This window comes from Bos mutus, chromosome 5 (assembly GCF_027580195.1).
Source record: "Bos mutus isolate GX-2022 chromosome 5, NWIPB_WYAK_1.1, whole genome shotgun sequence".
NCBI classification, from domain to species: Eukaryota; Metazoa; Chordata; class Mammalia; order Artiodactyla; family Bovidae; genus Bos; species Bos mutus.
In genome coordinates, this window is record NC_091621.1 from 87,078,388 (window position 1) to 87,098,923 (window position 20,536).

General features: G+C 33.4%; 1 protein-coding gene across 12 annotated transcripts in view; it reads right to left on the reverse strand.

Moving 5' to 3' along the window:
* Positions 1-20,536, reverse strand: part of C2CD5 (C2 calcium dependent domain containing 5) — a 91,819-nt gene that overhangs the window by 45,405 nt on the left and 25,878 nt on the right. For 5 of the 12 annotated variants that reach the window (XM_070371180.1, XM_070371181.1, XM_070371177.1 and 2 more), the window contains exons 8-12: positions 19,475-19,626; positions 16,055-16,246; positions 14,344-14,429; positions 13,734-13,766; positions 8,450-8,558 (exon numbers count right to left, since the gene is read on the reverse strand). In XM_070371180.1, the coding sequence (XP_070227281.1) occupies positions 8,450-8,558; positions 13,734-13,766; positions 14,344-14,429; positions 16,055-16,246; positions 19,475-19,626 (572 nt within the window). The remainder of the gene's footprint in view (positions 1-8,449; positions 8,559-13,733; positions 13,767-14,343; positions 14,430-16,054; positions 16,247-19,474; positions 19,627-20,536) is intronic. The other 7 variants (XM_070371188.1, XM_070371187.1, XM_070371185.1 and 4 more) reach the window with 3 other exon arrangements.

Here is a 20,536-nt window from a genome sequence, read left to right on the forward strand (position 1 = left end):
ACTTGTCTAGAGCATGGCCATAGCTTGATATCTTGCCATCTTTTTAGTATTTAATCTTGTTTCTAAAGTACAGGTGACACTGGTAAAGATTCCTAAAATGACAGTAATAGTTTACCCCTCAAAAAGTAAAGAAGTGAACAACTCAACACAATATGCCTTTATAAAAGTCAATTCCTTCGAGATTTTAGGCAATTACACATTTGCAACTAAGAAATGCTGACTACATGAAGAGTTAAATGTAGTTCTATTTTCATATAGGTCTAGAAGAGAATAATTCTGTCCCTGGAAACCTTTTAATCAAGTTGAAAGAAAATAAAAAAGGAAATGGGCAGTTATTCAATCTAATTTTTAAATAAACAAGATAAAGTGTTAGATAGGATTTTCAGAAAAAGGACAATGTATCTTGTTAATGGACAGCACAAAAAGCTACCTTCTCAAATGTCTGAAAGTAATAGTCCAACGCAAAACAACCTTTTGAAGAAGATAAATTTCCACTAATAGAACAGAAATTAGAGAGTCCAGGTTCAAGGAAGTATAGAACCTCAAACTGGTTGGGGATTCAGTACAGACTAAAAAGAAGAATCTCATTATAGAAGAAGTAATGTGCAAACTGAGAGTGAACTTCAAGATGTGGTAATTTGGAATATTAGGATGGTGGCTCAGATACAATCCATGTTGGACCAAACTGCAGTCATTACTATTTGTTTAAAAAAAAAAAAAGTCAAATATGTAATTTACTCCTTGACTGTGACATTTCATTCTTTATATATATAATGTAACTGGTGACCAGTTACATTATTTTATACAGAGAATGATACATTACATTTACATGTTACATTATAATAATGTAATGGAATATCCAGTTACATTTTACATATTTCATATATATGAAGAGTGAAACTTCCCACTTAAGGAGATTACCCATCTGACTTTTTTTTTACAGATAGTAGAAAAGTAATGAATATCCAGTTACATTATATATAGAAATAAAATTAAATATTACATTTATGTCACATTATAAAGGAAAGCTCACAAGTCATGCATGCTATATTTATGCCTTCTTGAACTCTATGTATCTACTTTCTGAAAACCTTATTAAAATACTGAAAACCAAATGCTGCTTAACTACTTTAGGCTTACTTTGCACATCTGCTCATGAATGTCCCTCAGATGTAGAAAAATAATGATTGCTGAGATCATCAGTAGAATTCAAATTGCAAGAAAGTCTATCTCCATTTAACTCTCTCTCTCTCACACAGACACACAGCAAAGTAGTGTAAGAAACAGACTAGACTAGTATGTAAACAGGAGGTCTGCCTGGGTGAACCCTGGTTATTTCCAATCCCAGAATTGTGCTTAAGACATGGTAGGCACTTGACAAACATCTATTGGAGAAAAATTTGAATGATCAGAGTGATAAGTATATTCTATATAAATATTTCCTTATATAAGTATTTCCTCAGCTGACTCATATTCTGTTACATATTTTTAAAGTAGTAACTACATTTTTAGATGTTAACTATTAATTTTGCCTCCAAAATAAAGTCAAATTTCTAACTATATTTCTGAAAACAAAAAAGAGAAAAAGAGTAACATTTTCTAAATTTAAACCACTAAATCTATCATTAGCTGAAGTTCATTCATTGTAAGATTGAGAAAATTTCCAGTCTAATAAGTCTTAAAACCTACGATCTGTCTAAAACAGTAAAAAAAGAAAAAATATTTTTAGAATATTCTCAAAAACAAAAGAAAGGCTATTCAAACATCTTGCTTTACTAACTCAGGGCTTAAAAACACTTAAAAATATTGTCTAAGTTCATAAGCTACTTCAAACTAGTATTTTTCAAATGACATTATACACGTATTTTAATTTCCTCTTGTCACTTCTAAAAAAGTTATCTAAATTGACATGCATCCTACACAGGAAAGAATAACAAATTTTCCTCAACTCACTGAGATTGTCATAAGTAAGAAACTATGTGTGACCTATTCAGAAATACTTCTAGTGGTAAACTCAGAAGAAAAATAGATTACAGCCATTTGAGAAGCAATGAGCTAGGGCTATCAGGATTTACTCTTAAAATATTATTTACAACTGAACTTTCAAACAGACTTGAGTTTCTAAAAGATAGGAATCATTTGTCCCCTGGGATGTTAAGACTTGCAGACATGTGGGACAATCATTACCCTTCTCTCTCTCTCAGCTGACAATTGCACAGAGCCTGTTTCACTCACCACATTCTCCTTTAATTACCAAGTCCTGCAGGCTTCCCATTCTAAACAGTTTGTAAACTTGTGGTTAAGAGTTTAAGCCCTGAAGCCAAAATTGCAAGGTTCAATCTGGGGCTCAGTCACTCCCTATTTGACCTCGGACAAATGGCTATGTTTCATACTGCTCACGTCCAAAATGAGAACACGTATGTGAGCGCTGTGCTTGAGGACTAAATGAGCTACTACCATAAAATCTTAGAATAGTACATAGTAAGTGCACCACAAAACTTTAGCTCTCCTGTCACCATCAGATCCCAGGTCACAATCTGGCTAGGACTCCTGCACTGCACTAACTGGGATCTCTCTAGTCTTGCTGCTTTTAAATTCATTCTGAACCAGCAGGCAGCGATTTAATGCAAATCTGACTACTCCGTCTTCTGAGAATCTCCTCCCTGGCATGTCACACACAAGATCTTTAAATGTTACATTCTCCTTCCAGTAGCAAGGTTCATTTTATCTTTCTCAGTGTATTAACAGGCCAAAGAAAAAGAAACAAGGTAATAAAAGGTAAGAGTTTTGAATAAATTTTCAAATACTGAGTTCCTTTCTTCCTGCTCTATAAAAATACACAAACTAACAGGACAAAGCAGAAGAAAAGGGGGTGGGGAAAAAAGGTAAACTAAGACATTTTGTATTAATAGCAAACAAAAAGTATGAACTAGCTATGTAATAAACTTCATTGAATGAGTAATGGCTAGGATATTGTTTTGCAAATGCTTGAAGTTTCAGAACTAAACTCAAAGAATATATTAACATGGTTCCAAATGCACTGTCTGAAATATAAATCTAAGTGAATCTTCATATACTATCCAAAACTGAGCTCAAGATTACTACCTCTATAAGGTACCCTGCCACACAGAGTTAATCCTAACTTTCTCTTTAACTCTGAATCTACTATCACACCATACTACACAGTAAGCCGTTTACATATTCTTCTATCCTCCCAGAATATAAAAATAGGGGGACAGGCACCTTTGCACATCTCTTATCTAACAAATTGCATAGTACAAAATAAATTCTAATAACTGCCCACATGGTTTACTGTTTTGCATGAAACACTATTGTGTGATATAAAATGTTTTCCTATACTGTTCCACATTTTAATGTTTCTGAAATAAAAATGTCGAATAATTAGTACATTTGACTACCACGTGTTCCTCTTTTTTCTTAGAAGACTTTTATGAAGTCAATGATATATCATATTATAGCTGGTATCAGAGACCAGGAAATATAGTATTGATAAATAATTTCTAGCATTAATAGAAACTGTATCAACAACTACTTTTCTACAATTTTTGATTTTCTGTGGTAATTCAGGACAGGAGTGGCTAAATATTGCCTAATTACACAGAAAAATATATAAAGGATTTGAATACATTTACCAAATATATAACTTTTTTTGCAGAATTATCAAGCTATTTTTCTGAAACTAGTATCAGAAAAACCCTGGTTTCTAAGTATGTACCAATTCTTATCAGAAAGACTCTAAATACCCCCAATCAAAAACATAAAACTATAAGCATATTAAACTGAAAGCATCACTTTTTATGTTATTTTAATATGCTGTAACATATCCATCTTTTCTTTCTTACACTTCCTACTGGATTTTATTTTAAATGATGGCAAGATATACTGCTTCCTCAACCATGTTCCTCCTCACCAAATTCTGTTTACAGGGAACAAAGTCTTTACTGTGTCTTTAAAAACTTTTGCCTTTTCCACATTTCAAAACAGTTCTATCATCTATTATATCTCTCATCTTAAACATCGTTGCCCTCACAAACTTTCAGCTCCTTAAATTATTAATGATGATGCCTCAATGTTCTATTCTTATGTAACTAGCCTTTTCTCTGCCCACCACCATAATCTGCCCATGTTTTTCTAAAATATATTCTTATTAAATGAATCCAGCAGGACGTTTTTAATTTCTCATTAAAGAAACCAATATAAAGCATGACATTACAAGAGATTACTTTAACTCTAACCAATGTGATACATGCTGGCAAAAACTTAGATAGGAAATAGAGGTAATTTCCTCAAAGATTTACCAACTGACGTCAGTCCAAATCTGCAAAGGTTGGACCAGATCAGATTGTTTACTAGACTGACTTTAGGTTAAATCCACATGATGAACATGAGTTACTTCATAGTCAAACATGCACTACTTACATCAGAACTTACTCCTGGACTCCTAAAAACAAAAGAAGTTTATAATACTGAAAAGATTATGGAATATTATCTCAAATGTTGAGCCTCTTGGTGTTTCTGCTTTTGTTTTTCTGTAAATAGATGTACTTTCTGACACAACTAAAAAAGTTCTTTAGGAAAATGCCAGTTTCTGAGACTGAATCAAAATAGCTCTATTATTTACTTCTAAAATAGAGTTAATATAAATATCTACATTTTTATGTTAAGAGAACATGCTTTTAATCAAAAAGAAAAATTGTTTTGACTCTAAACCACATCATCAGCTGTAAAGCTATCTTAAGTTTCTTTAAAAGCTACAAACTATATTCATATGTAAAATTACTTAAAAGAAAAAAATATATTCTATTTGGAAAGGAGAGGAAAGCTTATGAAAGCTGTTAATCCCCCAAAATCTGCTCCTACTTACCAAATTTTAGAACACTTCTAGAATTATAAATAAAAATACAGCAAAACCACCACAATATTGTAAAGTAATTAGCCTCCAATTAAAATAAATTTTAAAAAATTAAAAATACAGTTATACTTTTATAATATTCATAGAACACTAAATATATTCAAATCTAAATTGAAGTTTAAATAATTACTATTCCCTTAATGATAAAGCTAATCTAGTATCATTCACCTGGTATGAAAAAAAACTGTACAAAAATGTAATAAATTTAAAATTATCACTCTGAAAGTTCATTACCTAACAGAAGTCATTCATAATTCATGGTATTTCTATGGTTTTGATTAATTCATTTTAGTAAAAACATTTTTATGTTTGTATTTCCATGGAAATTACAAAAGTTATCACATATGTATTCCAAAATGTATCTGTATTAACTGAATTGACATTAAGCCTATTTAATTGAGAACATTTCTAAAAACTTCACTGAGCTGCCATAATTTTTGTCAGCATATGTAGTACTGAATGACCATTAAAATACCTGAATTGAAACTATTCCAGTCTAGCAGTTTGTAAGATCTTGTGTTACCCATAATTCCGACAAAGGCTGAGTTCAAAACAGCAAATTAGTAGATCAGTTTTAGGTGCAGAATAGTAGGAAAAAAAAACAAAAAATACTACAAATAAGAACACAATTGACAACACCACTTGACAGGAACTAGAAAGACAGAGACAGCAGAGTTAATAAGAAGTAGAAATAGAGAAGAAGGAACATGCTATAGTAATCTAACATTAACTGAAGTCTAATTATTATTTCAGATAATTACCTTTTAAAACCATCCCATTCTCTCCCTTATTGTATGACCTGTTTGTTTAATATTGAAGAAGAGGAAGTTCTAAAGAAGTAACTCCAAAATAATAATCAATAGTTAGCAGGTGGTACTCGTTTTAAAATAAGGCTTTTCCTTTTATACTTAGTGTGAAATGAAAATTTCCCATATTCACTAGTCAAAAAATAGCTGCAAGATTCATCTGAGAGTGCAAATATAGGTCTTTTGACATTAGCGCGTATTATCTCATCTGTCATAATTTTCTTTCAGCAGAGTAACTCAGAATCATAAAATTAATAAATCTTTATTATGGTAGATGCTAACTGAGTTTTGTTCTGACATTTAGCTTCTGTAAACAAATTAAAATTTTTTCACACATAATTATTTACGGGGCCTGAAGATTAACAAAATGTTAAACAAATGTTCCTTTTTCAGGCACAATACATATATAAAAAACAATCCAAATAATGTGATAATTGTATCAAAATAATATAATATTAGGGCCATTAGAATATGATTTGTATTTAACTGAAAATAAAAACAAAACTGAAATACAATATTTATAACATTACAAGTATTTATATGTATTATATATGCCCATAATCTTCTGGAAAATAAACCATCAGTAACTGAGAATTTCTCCACGTAAACTGAAAAAATATTCTGATAGGGAAGGAGAGGAAGAAAATGGATGTGCTATAGTTACAATATACAAATCATATTTTATAAGAAGGAAGAACTTGTTTTTTCTTCCCTGGGCCTGGAATTTTATATTTCTTACACAACTAAAAATAAACTGGCAAGTATAGAAAATGCTCAAAAGCAGGTTTTGGGGTTTTTTTTTTTAAGTAATGCAATTTAAAATTTGGCTCTCTACTTAAATTTGGTTTAAATAACCTTTGTTTCTTCTCCTAGATTCTACAGCTTACTCAGAGTACATGGAAGCAATGATGAAGTCTAAATGCTTCCATCACGAACAACTGAATATATTCCTATAACCATTTTTGGAGCTATTTGGAGTTGGTGGATGCCAACTATCAAAATACTTGAGTCAAGGGTACACAGAAACTCAGCTAACTGGCCTTGGGTCACCCAGTTAGTGTCAGGTATCTTAACTCAGTATTCCCTTGCACTTCTCAAATAATTCAAGCTCCTAAATGCACAGATATGAAACTTGGCATAGTTTTCAAGATCTCAATCCATTAAAACTGGCATCAGTCTAAATTTGCCTTTAATTGCTGCTGCTGCTGCTGCTAAGTCGCTTCAGTCGTGTCCGACTCTGTGCGACCCCATAGATGGCAGCCCACCAGGCTCCCCATCCCCGGGATTCTCAAGGTAAGAACACTGGAGTGGGTTGCCATTTCCGTCTCCAATGCATGAAAGCGAAAAGTGAAAGTGAAGTCGCTCAGTTGTGTCCAACCCTTAGCGACCCCATGGACTTCAGCCTTCCAGGCTCCTCCGTCCATGGGATTTTCCAGGCAAGAGTACTGGAGTGGGGTGCCATTGTCTTCTCCATTTAATTACTACAGAATGCATAAAATACTGCATGAAGAAAAGATTTTAAATTGACCCCAAAAATGAGATACAGGGGAAAAAAATAATAAACCAGAGAAGAAAAAGAGAAGACTGGCACTTAAAATATGTATTTGCCCAACGTTAGGAGTTTAATTAATCCCAAATAGTATTGCTTTTCTGCAATTCCATTCAGGGTCTAGAAAAATTCCATTGTTTTAATTCAAATGACATCAAACTATGGGGCCCAGATTAAATTTTTTAAAAATCTAAAAGAACAGTAATGCTTTGTATCCTCAAAATCACTACTTGAGTTTTGCATACAATAATTTCAAAGCATTTTTCTTTTTTCATAGCTGTCAGTACAAGGCCCCGAAGAGGTTACTGGAAGTGACCATTTCAATTTTCAAAAACACATTCGCATACATGCCAGGTAAGAATACTAATATAACTTCAAGTTTAAGGTATGTCATCAAAATAATAAGTGACCTGAGCAAGTTACTGGGCATCCAGTCAATGAGAGATGCAAGAACAAGTTCCACAGGGAAAGTTCCTACTATACTTCTCATGCTTATTTTAGATTTAGAAAAATCAGCAAAGCATTTCTAATCCAAGGGTCTGAAATTACCGGGACTTGCATGCTTTTTTTCTCTTTTATAATCAAGGTTCATGTCTTAAAGAAGTGAGTTGCCATTTTCTCCTGTTTGCTTAAATGGAATAAATAGCTACTGAAAGAAATCAAGGACCCAAAGACAATAATTATTTTTTTAAAACTTTTAGGTTCTCTACACAATTTATACATTTCAAACTAAGACTTCTTTTATGAATAAGAAACTTACTCAAACAACCCATAAAGAATTATTCCAGTGAAAAGAACTAACCTAACCTCTTAAGCTAATGGCCACAATGATCAAATTGTAAATTTCGTTATCTGCCTGAGTCAAAGAAAACAGCTGACTCAAAAGTGATTTAAGGATTGCCTCAGAGTGATATACCTTGGCCAAAAATGAATCAAGATTTGCTTTGTATTAAAAAAAAGTAACTGAAATATACACTTCTACTTAGTTTATTTTTAGTTAAGATTACTGCAAATATTTATAAGCAATGTGTGCTAGTTTATACTTTCTTCGTCATTTTTCTTTTTGGATAAATTCAGCTTAAAAAACTATCAAAATCAGTGTTAATAATAATCACAGTGTAAGTAAATGAAACACAGAAAACAAATGTTTAGAGAACATACCAGGATTGTGGATACGATCCAAAAGCTTCACAGAGCGTGCACTAACAACGCCCCCAACATGCACAAGGAATCCAGGAGGAAATGCCGTCAGGGTGAAAAATGGAAATTCCTAGTAGAAAGAATGGGGGAAAAATATGCCTGACCATGTGTGAAGTACAAATGCATGCCTGTTAAAAAGCCTGTCATAAAGAAATGAATTCTACCCCTTAACAAAAGGCTACCAATTATACATTACAGATGCTTTGTAATGAAAAGCTTCCTTGGATGTTGAGTTCCCAATCCATTTTCCCATATGTATTATGTTATAGAGAATCCAAACACCTTTTTTATCACTTCTAAACGAGAAAAAAAAAAAAAAATTCTCAGAGTTTCAATTTGAGATATTTGAACACACTCTTCCTTCCTCTCAATCGCCTATTGCGATCCAACTTAGCAATGAGATGGGGAATCTGCCAGAACCACAATCCACGTCTACTTCTCGACGGGGCAGAGTCTCCCTCAGACACCTACCCTGTTCCAGGCTACTGGCAGACTCTGAAGTTCTGGGGCAGGAGGTCTAAAACAAGGTGGGGCTGAGGGAGGAGGAGGGAGAGGATGAGCAGAGCAGGTTAACCCTACATTGAAAGGTGAAGAGAAGAGCCAATGTCAAGTTCAGGTAGGCAGAGAATTATTGTGTGGGCTTATTTCCTCTATCAACAAGGGGGCAGCAGGAAAAAAAATCTAAATATATAAATGCAAATTAAGAAGGGAGAGGTATGTAGATGACAGCAAGGGAGGCAATCAAATTCTACAAGTTCTTCCAAGATTTATTCTCCTCTCTCTCTCTCTCTCTCTCTCGGACATCAAATTTGTCAACTTAGAAAAGTTCGACTCTTTGCCAGGCTCCTCTGTCCATGGCATTTTCCAGGCAATAGCACTGGAGTGGATTGCCATTTCCTTCTCCAGGGAACTTCCCGATCCAGGGATCGAACCCAGGTCTCCCACATTGTAGACAGACGCTTAACCGTCTGAGCCACCAGGGAAGTCTAGAAATGAAGAGATGCAGGCAACAGAGAAATGGTAAAGCAGAGAAAGAAAATGTACTGAAACAGCAGCCAAAGGAAAGGAGAGTTCCTGAGGCCGCTCATATGATAAAAACTGGATGCAAGAAAGGAAAACAATATCCGACCTGTCTGGCGGCCAAGATTAACGTAGCTCACTTAACCACAAGTCACTTAGCAGTAGCCTCAGCTATTCAGAACATAACTGAGAACTGGAAAGTAAGCAAAACAGAGCTCTCAACAATCAAACGAACTGTTAAAGTTGCAAGGACTAAACTTCATGTATTTCATTCCTAAGAGATCCCCATAGACTATATTCATACAATGATATACGGTAATTACAAGTGTATAACATTACAATTATATTCTAAAATCTACTGGTGTCTTTTTTTTCTGGGCCATAGCAGATTAAATGCAGCAAATAAAAGTTGGGAGATAAAGAGATACAGAATACTACAAGAAGCAGGCACATTAACCACAGCAAGACTACTGACTGGCTGTTTAAAGCATGGGGATATGAACTGACCATAATTCACACAGCAAAGCAACTTGGAGTCATTTAGCACACAGGCAAACAGTCCTGCACACCCCAATAACCCATGAGGTATAGTATTAAAATATATATACATGTGTGAGTGCGTGTGTGCACACACACACTCATATTCAGAAATAAATTCATTAAAATTTAAAAATAATCTTTAACAAAGGCAAGAAAAACCTATGCTATGTAAAAAGGGAGTAAAAAAACAGTGGAAGTGGACAGGTTTGACCCAGTTGATAGGTAGAGGCCCCCTTATTTCCACCTAAATTTTTTACATATAAATTTTAAATGAGAAATGTACAGATAAGCTCATACTATTGGAAACATGAGTCTTTTGTTCAGTCTCTGAGTTGTGTCCTTAAGATCCTTAAGATTTGTTTTTAATTTTAAAATTTTAAAATTTCCTCAAACTACTGTGGTAAAGCCCAAAAAGCATGTTACACTTTATCTTTATATTTAACATTTTAAATATTTTGGATAACAGACAGTGAAAATGCAAATTTTGGAAGCTAAATGGAACGTAGTACTTCCACCTAAACTTAAGAAATAAGTAAATTCCATGCTAGAAATATGCATATACGATTTTAGATAAGATAGAAAAAGAAAATGAACCTAAATGATTTTTCTATTTGGGAGTCTCTGACCCTTCTCCCCAAACTTCAGAATATGGAAGAACAGGATGGGGAGACAGGATCTGGAGACAGCTCACTCCAGAGCTGGTCAGAGCAGAAGTAGTAGGGACCAGCTGACCTCAGAGGTGGACGATGCCCTGCCAACTTAGACTCTGTCCTAACTGTCCCCAGTTCATCCAGGCAGCACACTCCCCCAGTTTACACAAAACTTAACCTTGGAGGGACTTCCCTGAAAGTTCAGTGCTTAGGACTGGCATTTTCACTGCAGGGGGCATGAGTTCCACCCACGGTTAGGGCTAGGATCCCGCATGCCACAGGGCGTGGCCAAAAACCAACCAACAAACTTAACCTAGAATTAAAATGGCATTGTTATTCAACCCAAACTATGATTGGCAAACAACACTTTCAGAAGAGCTTACCGCCAGTATCTCAACTGAAGGTTAAATAGCTGTCCTCCCACCAGCATCACCAGTAACTATTATGGAGCACTTCCAATGTGCCAGTCCTGTACACAGTACCTCAAAACTAGGCTTCACAGACGTTACCATACCCTGAGATGGATGTCCTATCAAATCCAGGGTTCAGGTGAAACACTGAAATGAGGAGGCCTACACTCTCTGAGCCACAAACTTTGTCACCTGGCTTCTTACCATTGCTGGTTAAATCACTGAGTAAAAGAATTGATTTTAATCTCTATAGTCTATTACTACACCTGATGAATCCATAGGCTCTCCTCCACTGAAAAGGACAGCTTCGTTAAGATCCGCCCAAGCACACCCTGCCTTCAGTGTCCAGATGGGAATGCCAGGGACCACATTTTCTCTGGAAAGCCCTTATTTTGCCCTGTGGAGCCTAGATAAGACTTCATACATGGATGCTTTGACATAAGCCAAGTGCATGCAGCATAAATCATTTAATAGCATGTGCTCAGAGGCAGGCTACTTGAAAATTCTGAGAACAAATGGAATTTTTTTTAAAGATTTAAATAGGATTTTTCTCAAAAGATATTTAATCAATTTCATTTTTTGAAATCAGAGATTTTTTTATTATCCCAAGACACCACAGAAAACTTTCTAGATACAAAACTCCCCACTAGGTTCCTACAATGATTTATCATATAATTTTATCCCTACTTCAAAAAAGATCATAATTTATCAAAAGAATCCATTTTAAATCTAAGTTTTCCAAAGTGGGTTCCTAACAGGCATTTTAAATGGAAGGACTTCATGGTAAAATACATTTGGGAAATACTAAACTAAACTAAGTCAATTAGGATTCTTTATTGAAGAAAAATATACATTCCAGAATCTAAAAAGTAACTTCATTTTTCTGGCAAGTTAAAAAAGAATCATATTGGAAAAATAAATCTATTTGCTTCACAGCAAATACTTCACAGGCAGAACCTTAATCTAAACTTTTACCTCCCAATAATCTGATACCAATTACCACGATCTTGTCAATTCATTTTTTAATGCTTTTGTGAGGAAGAAAAAAGCACTTTTATTTTTGATAACTGCTACTTGAGTAACTCAAAATAAAAGACGATGGACAAATAAAGTTCCTCTTTTCCACAAGAAACAAAAGGCCATATAATATATTAAGGGTAGCAAGGGGCAGAAGTGAATATTTTAAAAATGAATATATAAAATGATAAATAGATCATATGTTCAACTTGATCTAGTGTTCAACTTGGCAGAGTTAAAGCATCAGTGACCACATATAGGAAGAATTCTACATTATTTCTGCACAAATTTTCCCATACTGATGGCAGCCACAGGTAAATGGGGAAGCCAAGCATGACAATGCTTTTTCTACCCATTATGTACACAGGGTAGAGAGGGAGGCTCACACATACAACTCACTGCCACTGCAAGGTTTGATAATGTAAATATATTGCCAACTGAGGTTTACAGAGTGGTAAACGAAAACTATAGACCTCCACGTCTCTGCTGCTAATGCCTCGAGGATTATCTAGTAATGTATGTCTAATGTGTTAATGCGCCCAAAAGTTTAAGAATGTTTGAAAGCATATTTGAAAACATAAATTTTATCCAAACTAAATCCAAAACCTTTTCAATGATTAGTATTTCTTTTGTCTTTTAAAACTAGGTGCTTTTTAAAGCTCTTAGTACAGACAGGAGAGTCACGGACTCAACACACAGGCAAAGTCTCATTATATCAAACGTCAAGGCAAGTCAAGTTTCTCTGTTCATGTGAATTCTAGAATGGTAATTAGATTACAGAAAATATTCCTAGCGTAAGGGACTCCAGAAAATGTAAAACTGGGAGGGGGTAGGCAATAAGAGTTCTCTGGCCTAAAAACTGTAAGTGACACACACACTTTAACTCTGATCCTCTTCCCCACGCTGTTAGTCTTTCTTTATATTTGGTTTCAATGTATAGTTTGAATGTTTAGGTGAGCTACTTGATGGCAGCCGTTGGCACGATATGCCTGCCGATGTAAGAGTAGTAGCTCAAAGGCAAAGAACCAGGTACCACCCAAGTCCTACCAAAGTCCCAAGTTTAGTTCAGCTCTGTTCTCTCCAGACTTTCATAACAGGCAAACTGCACGCATAGATACTTTCAGCACACGGAAAGGAAGTCTAAAAAAATTACTTGTTGTATTGTTTATAATAATAGCATCTGAGAAACACTCTTGTTGAAAGCCAACTTCTAGCAAATAAATACCTTTGTTTTATAAAATGCATCCTTTTACAGGCATTTGATATGTTTCATCTTTTTTTTTTACTGTAGTATAAAACGGAACATGTAAAAGAAAATTCTGTAAATGCTTGTAACTTCCAAATCAGACATAATGAAAGCTATGGAACTGTGCCTTAAAATAACTGACATGACATATAAAACCATGCACTGTATTAGTTAGGGGGGAAAAAAAAATGAGTCTCATAGTGCCATTAAATTAAAACAAAAAACAAACAATTTTGCATTATAAAAAGAAAAAAAGCTGGCAACATTTGTTAAATGCTTAAATAAAACTTAAATGACCAAGATTAAAACTAGAAAAGCTACCAATACATGAAATAGGCTCTCACACATGTTCAGAAACATACCCGCCTTCTACAGAACCTATGAGGCGATCCTCCCTTAGCAATGAAGTTTATACAAAAAAATAAAGAGAGAAAATCATCCAAACACTTTAGCTCTTCATACAACATATTTAATTAAATAAATTTACAGTACTTAATACAGATGTATTCACATACTGAACAATCATATTATCTATGTTAATCTGTAAAAATATGGAATCTGCATTTCTTAATCCCAAAGAGACTGGCCACTGATAAAATTCATCTCAGCAAATCTATATTAATATACTAAAGAATTATTTTTAATACAACACTAATAAACTTTTTTCTAGAAAATTATCCACTATTTCCTTTTATATATTAAACTGTAATGTAAAATTAGAAATGATTTCATTATTCAGTGGATATTTCCAAACAGACTATTTCTAATATAACTTTGGGAGATAAGACCAAAATAGTTATAGAATTATTCCAAATTAAAAGTAATCATTTATAAGCAAATTATTATGATACCTTTTGGACTGAAATTATAATATTAATCAAAACTAGTATATGGAAACAAGTAAGTACATAGAAGCATGAGAATAAAATCATATTAACAGTGTAAGAAGAAAGAATATTGAGTGAACCTTACCCTCTGTTCCAATGCTGATTGAGTCTGTTGTCTTAAAAGAGCTTTAAAGGGCCCCCCTTCTTTTCCAGCACTACCACTTCCCATTCCTACAGAACATCAGTATGTAAATAACGACCAAAAACAACTAGAGACATAGAAAGTTTAATTGCATTTATCTTCATAAATATCATGAACAAAATCTGTTAAAAACAAAAATCTAAACATTTTAAGTATTTGTGATGGCAACTAAGCACATACTCTTTTTTATTCACAAGGTTTTCTTTAGAAGCAAGATGTCAAAATTCTGATCACAGTGAGTGTGGACTTAATTTATTCTAAAAATCATTTTTAAAATTACATTAAGGTGATAAACTTTTTAATGTAATACTCAATTTTAAAAGCTGAATCTTCTAATAAAAAAATCAATGTAATATCAATTATTTATACCCTGCTAACAAGTGAAAAGTACTAAAAGAAATAAGAGAAACATTAAATGTTTGTTTCAAACTAAATATACATATAGAGAAAGCACTAATTGAGCTTAAAATACTCCAAAATTCTCTAAGGAGTATGAATTTTAGGCAATTTTGAAATATAGTCACATCTATTTTCTGATAATTTTGCATTCATAAACATAATATTCATTACAAAATAGCACTAATATTCATATCATAACACTCATTTGCAAAAACTGACATAAAGTTTTTAAAAACTAAAAATTGCAGACATAGAATAGACACATCACAAATGTACATGGTTATGGATGAAAGAATTACATTTCCCAAGCTCTTAGACGTATTTATTTTTAAGGCATAAGTTTAAATGTCTTTCCTTATTTTGTTCTTTTGATAGTACTAATAGACCAACTATGGTCAAAGAATTAAAGAAAGCAGGGGGCAGGTGAGAAGCCAGTGCTCTACAAACTAAAATTAATAATTTAGTCCCACCTTTTAAATCTGAAGATACATGCAAGCATATTTACTACAATGACTTAAGAAAGGAACTAATTTACTTTTATATTTTTAGCTGTTCTTGGATAGGAAACAAAGTTAGCATGTGTATAGTCCCATTTTGTTCTTTAAAAATTAAAAAGAAATGTATTTTTCTTGTAGTAAATTATGTTTAGGTTATATTATGTTAGAGACTATACAATACTAAACACAGAAACAAAACTAAGATCTTCATATGAAGCATATTGAAAGCCATGAAATAAAATGTAATTTGGTAAAGATAAACGAAATATCAGAAAATAGAGCAGAATAACTTGAAAATTAATGCAATGGACAAGAAAAAAAATAGATAATGAAAGAATATCACTAAAATGAGACTTAAACTGATTCAAACAGAATAATTTACTAATGTAACCATATGGTTTAGCAACATGATGGCATAGGTCCAACGTGAATGGAGTTGGTGTGAAGGGAAAGAAAGTAAAAGCATCTAGAACAGAAATTCTAGTAATGAGAACCTAATAATTACTGGAAATATGCAGCTCTAAGCACTTAGACATACAATTTTTAATACATAAGATTATTTAGCAGAATATCCATAATTATCCATCAAGTAATCCTCAATCGTGTTCTCATGGTAATTTTACTGTCCGCCAATAAGAAAAATAAGAAATACATCCTGTGTCAAATACTCAATACTTCTGTATAGTAGGAAATAATTAATTTTTTTCAAAAATGATTTCGAATAAAGGGATTAAAAAGCTGACATAATATGATCCTACCAGAAGCAGCCAGGAACAGCTCTTCACTGAAAGAAACACTTTTCCTCAGAACTGGGCTGACAAGGCTAGAAGGATGAGGGGGAAGGCTAGATTCCGAGAGGAGGAGACAGGACTTTTTAAGATGAAGGGACCCACAAGGGAGAGAGGGGGAGCTGGGACACAGGTAAATCCTAGGCCCCTGTGGGTAAGGTGCTGTGGAGGAAAGTAGCAGAGAAAAGATGCAGATTCAGAAGATGACCAGAAAATGCAGGATAAGGAAAGCAATGGTGAAGCAAAACATAACAGTAAAATGAACTGTAAAATGCGTACACAAATTACAGTAAGCATATGAAGTCATTAGCAAGATCATCTGTTCAACGTAATAGAAATAAAAGGCATAGTCTAAAACTTAACAAAACCTTTACAAACTCTGCACTCATTAAACATTTTTAAATCGATCAACAGGATTTTATGCCATTCTGATTACTTTTAGCTGACTCCTTAAAAACATTTAAATTACTTCCCATTTTTTTGCTTAAGACTGTTTAAGGTCAAAATGTATCACATTTTTTAAAGCCAGAAATTTGTTGTCTCAAATACAAAAACCTTTTTAAAGAGGTAAGAGTATAGTTCTTCCAATGTTACTAGCTAAAACACATGACTTATGAGTATTTTAATTGAATTTTAAAAAAATCAAACACCTGCTACCACATTAAGCAGATAGCCATCATTAAGTTTAAATAAATACAATATTAACTACAGGATGTATGTTAATGCTTTTCTTTTTCCTCTAAAATTTTAAATACTCAAATCTGATCATAGCACTGTTTGCATTTACAAAGATCTGAGTACCTGAGAGTCAAAGGAATATGCTCTGAACCACAAAAAACACACATGGCAAAAAGCCTGATCAAAAAAAAGTAAAAATTAGCTTGAGTCAGATGTCACATCAGTATCTTAACACTAGCATTCTAAAATTCCACTTCTCCTAGTTGAATACTTGAAAAAAAAACATGAAAATAAAATCTGGTAAAATGTCAAAAAATAAAAATCTACAGAAATAAGTGTGAAATTTTTTTAAAACAAGACTCATCTGAAGGTGGATGAGAGCTTTATCTACAAACAGAAAAACAACTTTCTCAGTCTAAGTTCTATTAACTTTATTCTATTCTGTTTTTGTTTCCCAATGTACATATAATTATCAATCATGAGCAACCAATCTATCATGAAATACATGCTGACCTACAGCTCTAGAAATTTTAGAACATTCACAATTTTGGCACTTTCAATCTCCATGAAAAATAGGAATACTTCCTAGTGGCTCAGACGATAAAGAATCTGCCTGCAATGCAGGAGACCTGGGTTCAATCCCTGGGTCAGGAAGACCCCCTGGAGAAGGGAATGGCAACCCACCCCAGTATTCTTGCCTGGAGAATCCCATGGACAGAGGAGCCTGGCGGGCTATAGCCCATGCAGTTGCAAAGAGGCAGACAGGACTGAGCAACTAACACTTTCACTTTCACTTTTTCAGAAGTATTAAGGACCCATGATTAGGACAAGCACCTAAAAACTGTTAATATCCTATGAAAATGCAACTGATGTAGTGAATAATTACAGGCAAAACAAAATAATTTACTTAGAAGCAGCTTATATAGAAATACATGAGAACAATACTTTTTTTGTAAATGAATTTTTAAAAACCAAAAATTTGGAGCTAGAAAATACGAAAAAAGTTTCCATTGATAATACAATTGATTGCCTACTAGAAAGCTAAGGGAATAGAAGTCTGGTTTGGTTAATTTATTACTTGACAATCTTCACTAGATTTGGTTTTCCTGATCAATTAAAAAGAAACAGAAAGACAAAGGAAAATACTTTAAAAAATGTGTCTGTAGCATGGCAAAAAAAAGATAAGGAATACTGAAAAGTGGCTTGGAATACAAAAATGAACAAGCAGTGGACAAAGTCTCAAAAAATTAAGAAACTACTCATCAAATGTTATGCTACGTCCTTATTGTTTTGATATTATGAATCTCAAAGCCAGAATCTTATTCTTTACTTAAAAACAAAATTTAAAAAAACAAAACAAAAAAAAACACCCCCAATTCCCTACAATTTCAATGATTCTGTTTTTATGACACCAATATGGTTAAGATGCCACATTCCACAGCATCCATTACTATCAAATATCACATTTGTTTTTGTTCATAGTTATACATGTAAAAATAAAGTAATGCTTTTCAAAGAATTAGGTATTAATAATTATCTTCTTTACATTTTGTGACTACATTTATAAAAAATAATATTGTGTCTGGTGGTGGTGGTTTAGTCACTAAACTGTGTCCAACTCTTGTGACCCTATGGACCCTAGTCTGCCAGGTGCCTCCACCCATGGTATTTCTCAGGCAAGAATACTAGAGTCTGCTGTTATTTCCTTCTCCAGATATTATGACTACAGGCTTTTTAAAAACACCCTATCTTTACTTTGAAAGTAGCACTGGTTCTAGAATTAGATTTCTTCTCCTTATTTTCATAAAATCTGGGGTCCTTCTAAATTTCTTGTCTAACATAAAAATAGTTACTAAAGATTACAAATTAAAAATAACACATGAACTAGGCAAAACGTTTTCCTCAATCTGTCAAGGAAACTCCCAAACATGCTATTTGCAAAAACTGCAAACGATTAACTTTTAAATGTTTCATTTATCTTTTATTTTTCTTAAGAATATTAATTTGATGATTTAAATAAGCTAATTTTATTTTAAGGCATAAGAAACTAATTTGATTCATTAATCAATTTTTATCATAAAACATATTCACAAAACTGAGAGATCAGCAAAATACAAATAGGAGAGGGAAAAATTATAAACTTCATATACTGAGAAATATGCAAGAATAAGTAAAGCATAAATGCTATTTTCTAACCTAGAGAATACGACTAGCAAAACCAAACATTTTAAATAAAAGCTAATAAATATATATACTCCAGTATAACAATATCAGCTGTTCTTAAGGTTTTTTTCATAATAAAATCTTAGAATTAAATTTCAAAATAGAAACAATGAATTCAAAACTGTTTATACTGCATGAGGAACTGGACTGCAAGCTACTAGTGTTACTTTCTATTCAAATGCTTTGAGATGTTATTCCTCTTAATTTGAGCATGAAATGAAAAATATCTACATGCAAAAATAAATCCTGGACTTCATATCTAAACTATAGTTAAATCAACAAAATGTCATGCTTTAAACAAAATAACTTCTGAACTATACAAAGTTTTCACATTTTAATTGTAATCACTGAAAATGATCAGTATTTCCATTAGCTTTTAACTTAAATGCCAAAAACAGGAAGAAAGGCTTGGATGGAAAGCTAATAAGGAACAAAAAACAAATTTGGAAAATAAAAGAAAAAAAGAAAAGGTGAGTGGAAGTGCCTTACCAGTTTTGGGTGTCAAACTCAAATCTGTGTCAGAAGAAGAGGACTGTCGACTGTAGGACTTGGAAGGTGAAAAGGAATAAGTTTGGTTTTTCAGAGGGGTTGAGGGTCCTGATGAGTGAGTATTGGGATTGGGATCTTCATTGAAGGGAATCCTGCCAGAAGAAGGTGGAGAAATATTAAGCAATCATGTGCCAAAGGACCTGACAGAGGCAGCATGATCCAAACACCAGGGAAGGATTGGGGCAGGGCCAGTAGTCATTTCTTAAATGTGGAGCTGGGTCTGAGGCCAAAGGCATCCAACTGTTGTTTAACCATTCACCATTCTCCAGATAAGTAATTATCTGCATTGAAACAGTTAATAAGCCAAGGGAAAAAGCAAAAAAGCATGAAATGGCAGACTCAAGGGGTAAAAAAATATTAAAAGAAGAAATAAACAAAAAGGATCAATACATGATTAAAAATATTTTCAAACAAACAATGCTTTTTTAAGTTACAAAATAAAAAATGGTGACTGCAAATGGTGTGTGTAAATATTCACAATAGTTTTTATATTTGCACACACGGGTATCTTGGGAAAAAACATGTTTCCTTATCCTATAGCATCAAGAGTGCCACAGCTAAAAACACAGCAGAGTGGAAAATGAATATAGTTACACAGAGACATCGCATTTTATGCACAAGAGTCGCTTACCTGTTTTCCAATAGCTCTCTTCCACAGAACGAAACAGACCCTACTGTAACAAGCTTTGTACATAAAGAAAATAAGCAAATTGGAAGCTTTGGCAGCTATTTCATTTAGATTCCAATTATCTATTTTATTTCTAATGCAGAAATAATGGCAAAAATAAACACTGGAAGATTCTCCCAAAACTCACAGTATCTATATGTACGTGTATATATATGTGTGTGTATATATATATATACACACACACACAAGATAGGGGTCTTAGAGGATCTATGGAAGAGACTTTGGAAGCTGGAAGAACACTTTCACTTCCATGTAGTTAGAGCCTCTGCGGTGGCTAAATACAGGATTCTTCACTGCCGCTGGACTAGGAGTGA